We start from the raw sequence: 10361 nt of genomic DNA on the forward strand, positions 1-10361 counted from the left end.
TATCTTAAAATAAACGCAGTAAGGGAAATGAAGCATAAATGCAAGCATAAATAAAAACACGATTTCGGAACTGGCAGAAAACGGGACATAAAATTTAAAGGATTTGCAAAAGAAAACAAAAATAATAAATAAATAAATGAATAAATAAATAAATACCCGAGTTTGTGCATTGTCCATATTTACATGGTTTTTCTGTCGTTAATTTTTGATTTGATGGTTGAGTAGGTTTTGTTAATACTCCAGGTTTATTTGTAGGTTTTGGATTCGTTGGAGGTTTCACATTGTGAGTTTGTTCATTTTTATTCTTTTCATTCGTCGCTTTCTGATTTTCATCTTTTTTGTTCTTGGAATTGTGATCAGACTTACCAGCATCTTTATTTTTATAAGATTCTTTAGTACTTTTATCTCCATCACTTTTTGAACCTCCATTATTTTTATTATTATCTCCATCATTTTTATTAGAATCTCCATCATTTTTATTTGAACCTACATCGTTTTTATTTAAACCTCCATCGTTTTTATTAGAACTTCCATTATTTTTATTAGAATCTCCACCATTTTTATTTGAATTCTCATCGTTTTTATTTAAACCTCCATCATTTTTATTTGAACCTCCATTATTTTTATTAGAATCTCCACCATTTTTATTTGAATTCTCATCGTTTTTATTTAAACCACCATCGTTTTCATTTGAACTTCCGTTATTGTCATTTGAACCTTTGATCTTATTTGAGCCTCCATTAGATTTTCCATTATTTTTATTCGAATCTCCATTATTTTTATAAGAGTCTCTGTCAAGTTTATTTAAATTTCCATCATTTTTATTTGCACCTTTATCGTCTCCATTGGATTCTCCCTTATTATTATTAAAATCGTCATTTTTGTTTGGACTTGCATTGGTTTTATCTGAACCGCCATTATTTTTATCTGAACTGCTAGTATTCGAATCTCCATTATTTTTATAAGAGTCTCTGTCAAGTTCATTTGAATTTCCATCATTTTTATTTGGACCTTTATCGTACCCATTCGATACTTCCTTATTATTATTAAAATCGTCATTTTTGTTTGGACTTGCATTGGTTTTAGCTGAACCGCCATTATTTTTATCTGAACCGCCATTATTTTTATTTGAATCTCCGTTACTTTTATTAGAGTCTCTGTCAAGTTCATTTGAATATCCATCATTTTTATTTGGACCTTTCTCGTTTTTATTTGAACCTTCATCGTTTGTATTTAAACCTTCATTCGATTCTCCCTTATTATTATTATTAGAATCTCCATCATCTTTGTTAGAATCTCCTTTATTTTTATTTGAATCTCCATCATCTTTGTTAGTATCTCCCTTATTATTATTTGAATCGTCATTTTTATTTGGATTTGCATTGGTTTCATTTGAATCTCCCTTATTTTTATTAGAGTCTCCGTCATTTTTATTTGAATCCCAACTCTCATTTGGTGTTCCATCATTGTTTCGCGAGGTTTGGTCAGGTTTTTTAGAGTTTCTATTGTTTGAATTCCCGTTATTTGAGTCCTCAGAGTCTTCATTTTTGGAATTATTATTAGGGTTATTCTTGCCGTCAGAACTTTGGTCGTTAAGTGGTTTGTTGCCATTACTGGAATCGTCATTAGAAGTTGAAGTATTTTCACTTGGCTTTTGTGGATTTTTGTTACTATCGCTTCCACTGCTAGGTTCATCTACATTCTGATTACTATCCTTGGGATCATTTTTGTCATTCGGGCTGCCATTGTTGCTACTGACGTCATTCGTGTTTTGGTTAGGCTCGTTTTTGTCTCTGTTATCCTCTTTACTATTAGGTTTACTATTTTCTTCAGAATTGTCCGGTACAGGATTTTCTTTACTGTTATTATTTGGCGGTGTTTTGTTGCTCGATTTGACGCTCTCCTTGGAAGGGATTTGTTTGTCTTTGTTTTTAGAAGACAGAATTGCACATGGTGGTGTCTGACACTCTTGATTATTTGATTCCTCTGATGGTAGGAATGCGCATGGTGGTTTCTGGCAATCGCCATTATTTAGTTCTTTTGATGGTACAATTGCACATGGTGGTTTCTGGCAATTGCCATTATTTAGTTCTTTTGATGGTAGGAATGCACATGGTGGTTTCTGACAATCACCATTTTTTAGTTCTTTTGATGGTAGGAATGCACATGGTGGTTTCTGGCAATTGCCATTATTTAGTTCCTTTGATGGTAGGAATGCACATGGTGGTTTCTGGCAATTTTTGTTATCGTCTTCAGACGTCGATAATACTGCACATGGTGCCTTGTCGCATTCTGGCGAGGGATTTTCTGGCGGTAATTTTACATGTGGCCTATTGGGCCTTTTATTATCCGATGGAATCCCTTTGTTTTCCTTTGTGTTTTCTGTCATCGGTGGAGAGTAGATAATTCCAGGTCTAGGATTATTTGGTCCCTCTTGTCTTCCATTACCTGGCGTATAAACAACATCTGGCAGCGGATTGTCAGGTGAAGTTTGAATATTTTCTCCTGGTTGTAAATTATCTAGTGGTGTGTTTAATGGTGGTCGTGCCAAAGGTTTACTAACAGGCATTGCTTCGTTAAGATTTTGCAATGTTGGTTTATTCTGGATTGGGTTGACTGGTGTAGGTTGTGTAGGCTGCACAGCAAAGTTATTATCAAGTTGATTTTTTAACGTATCAGATTCGATTTCAAGATCTTTCCCAAGCTGAGCTTCTTGGCTACTCATAGTTGTCTTAGGGAGCAACTCGTTGGGAATTTTTGTTGGTTTGGGCGTGGTTGTTGTTTTTGGGCGTGGCTTCTTTGTTGTGATAACTAAAATAAAGTAAAAATGAGGAATACATTGGAATACAAAGATACACTGAATAAAATAAAACTTATGCTGCACATTGGATATCTCCACAAAAGAAACCAACCTGCGACATCGTTTGGTAGCTTTAATATTTTGTTTTGTTGCGCTTTTAATGTTTCAGGTTCAATATCACACTCCTCACTGTTACTACTGCTTTTACATTGAGGTTTCTTTGTTGGTTTGGCTTTGCAGTCTTCACCCTGACATGCATTCTTATTCTTTCCTCCTTCTTTCCCAGATGGTTTATTTTGTTTTGGTTTCTTTGCATCAGTTGGTTTATTTTTTTTCGGTTTGTTTCCATCGGACTGACTTTGTTGTTTTGGGTTTTCCTCTTTTGATTGGTCAGCTGGTTTACAGTCCTTAATACATTTGGAATTCTCGTCACATCCTTTTTCACAGAATACTTTAGTGTTGCATAGATTGTCACACTTGGGTTTCTCTTTGGGTGTGTATATCACTTCCGGTTGCGCTTCATAATCGTTGGGACTCTGCTGTTGTTGTTGTTGCTGTTGTTGCTGGTTTTGTGGTGACTGTTGTTGCTGTTGTTGCTGGTTTTGTGGTGACTGTTGTTGCTGTTGTTGTTGGTTTTGTGGTTGCTGTTGTTGGTTTTGTGGTTGCTGTTGTTGGTTTTGTGGTTGCTGTTGTTGGTTTTGTGGTTGTTGTTGCTGATTTTGTGGTTGCAGTTGTGGGTTTTGTTGTGGCTGATGTTGTTGTTGGTTTTGTGATGGTTGCTGTTGTTGTTGGTGGTTTTGAGGTTGCTGTTGTTGGCTTTGAGGTTGCTGTTGTTGGTTTTGTGGTTGTTGTTGCTGATTTTGTGGTTGCAGTTGTGGGTTTTGTGGCTGATGTTGTTGTTGGTTTTGTGATGGTTGCTGTTGTTGGTGGTGGTTTTGAGGTTGCTGTTGTTGGCTTTGAGGTTGCTGTTGTTGGTTTTGTGGTTGGTGTTGTTGGTTTTGTGGTTGCTGTTGTTGGTTTTGTGGTTGCTGTTGTTGGTTTTGTGGTTGTGGCTGCTGCTGTTTTTGTTTTTGTTTTTGTTGTTGTTGTGGATTTTGTTGGTTTTGTGGTTGTAATTGCTGTTGTTTTTGTTGTTGTTTGTTTGGTTGCTGTTGTTGGTTTTGAGGTTGCTGTTGTGGGTTTTGTGATGGTTGCTGTTGTTGGTTTTGTTGAGGCTGTTGTTTTTGGTTTTGAGGTTGTTGTTGTTGGTTTGGTGGTTGCTGTTGTGAGTTTTGTGGTTGCTGTTGTTGTTGTCTTTGTGATTGTTGTTGTTTTTGTTGTTGTTGTTGTGGGTTTTGTGGGGTTTGTGGTTGCAGTTGCTGTTGTGTTTGTTGTTGTTGCTTTTGTTTCAGCAGTTGCTGATTTGGTGGAGGTTTTTGTTGTTGTTGCTGTTGTTGTTGCTCTACTTTACTATTAGTGTTTTGTGCACTCAAGGGAGCATCTGTATTTACATGCGCATTTAACGTGTCAGATTCAAATTCTAAACCATCTCCTTTATTAAATAATGAATTATTTTGACCTATTGATGCTTCTTTGGAGCTGCCTGACAAGTACATTTGAGGTCTTTGTCCCTGAGACGTTGAGCTTCCAAATGCTGTTTTTAATTTCGGACGAGGTCTGAACAGTGCATCTCCTTTACTGTACTTTCCTCTAAGTGACGATCCCGTAAGAGAATTGACCGTACCAGCAGCAAAGCGTCCTTCAGAGATGGAAGACCCGTTCTTCTTATAATCTGAACTGCTGGAGATTTTATTCATAGCACCATCTGCACCAAAAAGACCAGCTGAAAACGTGCCATTAGGTTGTTTATTCTTATAATTTGAATGAGCAGAGGTTCCTGCCATAGAGCTTACATTGGCTCCTGAAAGTCCACTACCAAACTGTTTTCCTTTATAATCTGATCCCACAGAGATTCCTTTCATAAAACCTCCACTTGAGCCTCCACCATAGTCAAAAGCCGAAACTCTGCCATCAAATTGTTTTCCTTTATAACCTGATCCAGTAGAGGTTCCTGTCCTTGATCCTCCATTAAAGCCAGAAAGTTCAGTTGAGATTCCACCACCAAACTGTTTTCCCTTATAGCCTGAGCCAGCAGAGTTTTCTTTCATAGAACCTCCATTATAAGAAGATGTAGCAGATCCTCCAGGTAAATAAGAGGAAGTCCAAGACGATTTGCCATTAAAATTTGAAGAGGTGGATTTAAAATTCCCATTCTTCGCCTTGTTTGCCCAATTTTGTATTTTAAAACTTCGTTTAATAGGATTTATTTCATCGTTGTTAGCTGGTGCAATCGTTTCATAAATGTGGTTTTGGTCCATATATGGAACATTTTGCCAATGTGTTAAATTTACATTTAAAGTTCTCTTACTTGATTGGACATCTTTAAGACGTTGTTGAAGATGAAACAAACTGTTTCGAAGTTTCTGTTTTTTGTGATTGTATTTTGCTTTGTGTGTGTTTTGTCTTTTTGTGTGCTTTTTATCGTGCTTCAAACGCCTATCTAACGATCCAATCTATATGTTGGAAATAAATAGAATCATATAGCTATAGGTATACAATAAAGTTACAACATCTAAAAATAGGTTGTATCTACGTTTAATTTTAATAAATACTAAATTCGAGAAAGGGTCCTTCCCGAAGTCAGGAAATGTCGACCCTGGAATTTCCTATGAGGATGTATGGAAGAGATTATATATGATCTGAAAGCATAATAGCCCTTTTGTATCATACCTTGCTAATGTAGGGCACATTAAATATATAAAAAACAAAACTGAGAAAATAAAATTGAAGAAGCACTCTTGCTAAAAAATTTTTTTGTTTAGAAAACTCCTGTAGATTTAAGAAACCACAAGGGTAAACAAAAAATGAACGTTTCTTGCAAAAAACTTTATACGGTAATAACACATAATACGGAAGTAAGAAAACCATTTGGAAGGCCTTAAGAAGCATAGAGGGAAGTAAAAGGAGAAAGGGGGTGGGGGTGATTGGCAGAGCTGTTATCGACTTAAGATAATTTCTTAACAGGTAAATTATGTCACATTTGAGAAAATAACACACTTAAAACATGTAACGATAATAAATACACATTTATATATATAAAACTGATTATTTCTTTTTCAGCCTAAAACTCAACGTGTACTTACATGTATTGAATCAAAGCTTCTTAACAACATCAACAAATACAAAAGTAAAACATAGAAAATAAATAATAAATATTTCATGTCCTCGAAGTCTTGTAAACATGGCAAATTATTGTTCCGTTTGAGCTGTGTGACATTTCTTCAAACCGCAAACATTTTGGTTAAAAATTTTTCGAACAGACAAATGCTTCCACAGTTGAGTGGATGCACATAATTTTAATCGAAAGTGAGTAAAATGTGCATTACACAGTTCATTAAGTTTATATAATAAACAAATGCCATTTTATCAAATTGAGCATACTGCGTCTGAATGATTATCTATGTACTTCTTATTTTTAATCTCGACAGATACTTTTAGCTACCTTTAATATCAGAAAACTTCGCGAATTGCGCAAATCGGCATCTCATTTGCGATACAGCTTTTTTGGTAAATTCGTAAAAATAAATTCTCACGAAATATTTATTGCTCTAACATAACCTAAGCTAAATGTCAAGTGTTTACAGTGCAACCGGAAGTTGAAGATATGGGGTAGCATCGATTTTATTCAAAATGTACACTTAAATTTACTCTTAAATCCTATCTTTACATTTAATTAGGTAAAAATTTTCCCAGAAAGTGTTATATTACTCTGGTCATGCAAGGAGAGTTCATGGTATGAAATTGCATTTTATAAAAAAAAGTTTCCAAACCACACCAATATTCTCTAGATTAAAATGCTTTCTTTATTCGTGTCATCACTCATCGTGTTAACCAATGTATCAGGACCGCACCACAAATCCATATTAACTAGAATTCGGGAACCTCGAGTTTTTTCTCTGTAGTCCTAATTCGTGGTTACACCTACTTAAAATTTCGTACCCAAGGGTTGCTTTATTTGAGGTACTTATCTCCTTCAGAATTAAATAAACATATTTTAAAAACAAAATTGATAACATATGCAAGAATGTTTTTTTTTTGTAAAATTTCACTGTTTCTTTTTTATAAGAATTTTTTTATAAGAATCACTTTGAGGCTTAACGTATGTTATCAAACGCTTTTGTTGCTATACTAAAACGGGGGCCACACTGGAAAGATCAGTTACTATAATGAGCCCCTTAAATATCATATCATCTTCAATGATGATACGGAGGACTATATCGGAGAGAATGATATCGACATAGCTGAATTATGCGTATTTTGATATATAATTTGATAAGTTCTTTTTCAACAAGAAGTTATTGTTGCTCAAGTTGTTCAAAACAAATTTTCGTTTTTCATGTTTCCTGCCCCTTTTTACAAAATTTTGCAGGTATTAAGTTTCATTTAAGAATATTTAGGCTCATTTTTGACGAATCATCATTAAGAATTATAAATAAGGCTTGGCCTGATTTATGCAATTCTTATAAAAAAGAAAGTTTATAATGAACGTATAAACCTAGGAAAAATTATACGAGTTTCACGTAAAACGTTGTTATTATCAGAACATTCACCTGCCTGTGAATAAAATGACGATGTTGTTGTAAAAGTTGATTCTCTCAATCATTGGGTGACTTTTTGTACGTGGTTATTTACACAATGGTTTTTGCTACTACGATCTACAGCTGGAAAGTATATTGCTATTTATTGAAAACAAAGTTACACAAATAGCGGAAATTAATCATAAAATCATTTTTCTTTTTGATGGTTTCATTAAAATAGTTATAATGAGAAATTAATGAATATAAAGAAATAATAATTAATAATAAATATGTATTTTAAAGTAAGGTGGGAAAGCTAAAAACAAAAGGGAGGGAAGGATAATGAATATGATTTCGAAAAAGTTAAATATTTGAATGATATAGATTTTCTTGATTCTCCTTTGTTCTTTATCTTCTCATTAAAATATCTTTTAGAACTTTTCTATGGATTAACACTGTATAGGTTTCTTAAATAGATCATAAGATATAAAAGAAATATGATTCCTTTGACTTCGATTAGTTCAAGTTTACTATCAATCTATCATGGACGATTTAGAAGCAACAAGAAATAACATCTGCAATGAAGAACACGTAGAAGAGCTGGACGCATCAAATGATGTAAATTTCTCATCAGACATTACTCTTACGTCAACTGAGACCCTATCATCAATTCGAAATCGTCAGTCTTCCTTTTCCATTGACTCAATTTTATCTCATAAAATGCTCAGTCGACATAATCGGAGTAAATTTACCTTGAAGTATGATCCGCTGAATAAAAGGAATATTAAAAAAGAGACATTCAGTGAAATGCGTAAGGAAAATACATCTAGTGAAACGACCGAGGGACAATGTGAAATTGACAAAAATAACAATAATGTGGAGCGATTTTCAAACCAAGTAAGCCAAGGCTACGGAAATGGTAGAAATGAAAGGAGATCTTACTCAAGGGAGCTTTTGAACTATAGTGAATACTTATCGTGTAGTTGCTCGACATGTCGATCAAAACAACGACGACGTTATCTCACAGATTATTCAAAGTCGGATGTAATTCGTGTTGGTTACTTTGATAATGATTTTCACCGAGATAAGCATCTATACAACGAAAGAAAACACGCTAGAGAGGAAGGTAAGAAAAATTGTGTAAATTTTAGATTTCATATTATAGCCCTATAAATCGAACATAATTAAAAATATATATATTCTTAAAGTTGCCATATTCCTTATTAGCGCAAATCTTGATAATAGAAAAACTCTTCTCCGGTTGGGAAATTATATTATTTTAAATAAACCTCGGTAAAACGTTTATAAGTTTTGTACTCTTCTGCGGGAGAGCGCATATAAGCTCAAATATTTCTCACGGAATATTAAAGGGGGATATTGTCACCTGTTTAAAATTGATCAAATTAAAAATAACGTTTTACTTTTTTTTCTTTCTTTCATTTCATTTGCAGCTGCAATAATAATTACAACCTAGCTTTACACTCTCTTTATTCATATCAAAAAATAATAAATTAACAATAGAATTGGACTTGATAATAAAGAAGAATATCAAGAAGCTTTTTATATTTTCTTATACAAAAATATTATAAACAATTTGATAAAACATATCATAGTATAATTAAAAAATAGTGGGAAAAATTTTTTTACTCAAGTGACCTAAAAACAGCAAAAAACGACTAAACGTACTGCTTTACAACCTCATCCCCAGGGCTTCTTTTGTACTCGTTTACATTTTTATGCAAAAGGAAATAGACGCCCTGGGGACGAGGTTGACTGTTTTATTTTTGTTCTGATGGACGAATAAAGCGAAATTACACAGGCGAGTCTCTCTCAACGGTTTTCATGGTCTTAAAAAGATCTGGAAACGAACTCGGTGTGTATTAAAACGCGGATAAAATTCAACAGAGCTTGTTCATAAACGAGTAAAAATAAGGACTCAATTTTCTTTTGAAGATCAAAAAAACCCGCTGATATTTTTTTCGAGCAATTTTATACCTTAAGTGCGATTCACCTTAATTTAAATAATTCCAACTTCGTCCCCTGGACTCTTTCTTAATGCCCAAGAATAAAATACATTTGTTGATCTAGACTTTTCACATCGCAATCTCTCCTTCCATTCACAAAATGACGACGACGACGTCCGATACAGCAAACGACGTCGAACAATTTTTACGGCAAATCAATTAGAAAGGCTGGAATATGAATTTCAACAACAACAATACATCGTTGGGCAAGAACGTCGATTTTTAGCGAGAGAACTTGGCTTAAACGAAGTTCAAGTAAAAGTATGGTTTCAAAATCGTCGAATAAAGTGGCGGAAATTTGCGCATGGTTATTTTGGTGGTGAACAGGGTACTGTTATAAGTGAAACTGACGAGAAAAATTGAAAACAAGTTTGGAGTGACGTAGATTTGCTTTCGAGACAAACATCCATACATCGTTCCGTTTAGAGTTTCTATAATCAATGTAAATATAATATATTAAGAACATATAATTTCTTAGTTTCGTAGTACAAAATGGATTAACTTATTGGAAAAAAAGCTTGCTGTAAAAAATATAAAAAATGGAAGTTTTATTGTTAAATGTAAATATAATATATAATAAATATATTATTTCACAGTTTCGTAGTTCCAAATGGATTAACTCAGTGGAAACTAATATTGCCGTAAAAAAGCAACCTTAACTCCAGTTTTTTTTCTCTTTTTGATAAGGAGACAAAGAGTCCTGAGATCGAGGTGGTTAAAAATGGATTTTTTTTCGGGGGATGCTGGAGGTCATTGTGTCAAGTTTACAGTAGATTTCTTCTTATGAACAAATAAGGGAACAAAAATTTGTTTTTGATTTCAAGATAAGGAGAGAAAATAAGCCTGCAAGTCACAGAAAAGAAAACGAGATACATTCAGGATAGAAAATTTCACTGTATATTGGCTTTCTTTGTTTCATTG

General features: G+C 33.9%; 2 protein-coding genes across 2 annotated transcripts; one reads left to right on the top strand and one right to left on the bottom strand.

Annotated features, from left to right (window-relative positions):
- Positions 1–6096, bottom strand: LOC130613014 (putative mediator of RNA polymerase II transcription subunit 26). The gene is made up of 3 exons (XM_057434338.1): positions 5983–6096; positions 2913–5352; positions 1–2811 (listed from the first exon to the last, which is right to left on the bottom strand). The coding sequence occupies exons 1-3, from the start codon at positions 6058–6060 to the stop codon at positions 95–97; spliced, it is 5235 nt and encodes a 1744-aa protein (XP_057290321.1). The 5' UTR covers positions 6061–6096; the 3' UTR covers positions 1–94.
- Positions 6097–7891: 1795 nt separating this feature from the next.
- On the top strand, positions 7892–10086 carry LOC130612492 (homeobox protein B-H2-like). Its single transcript, XM_057433816.1, has 2 exons — positions 7892–8542; positions 9505–10086. Exons 1-2 carry the CDS (start codon positions 7960–7962, stop codon positions 9801–9803), a joined length of 882 nt encoding a protein of 293 aa, XP_057289799.1. The 5' UTR covers positions 7892–7959; the 3' UTR covers positions 9804–10086.
- The last annotated feature ends 275 nt before the right edge of the window (positions 10087–10361 follow it).

Source organism: Hydractinia symbiolongicarpus, chromosome 10 (genome assembly GCF_029227915.1).
Source record: "Hydractinia symbiolongicarpus strain clone_291-10 chromosome 10, HSymV2.1, whole genome shotgun sequence".
In the NCBI taxonomy this organism is placed as follows: domain Eukaryota; kingdom Metazoa; phylum Cnidaria; class Hydrozoa; order Anthoathecata; family Hydractiniidae; genus Hydractinia; species Hydractinia symbiolongicarpus.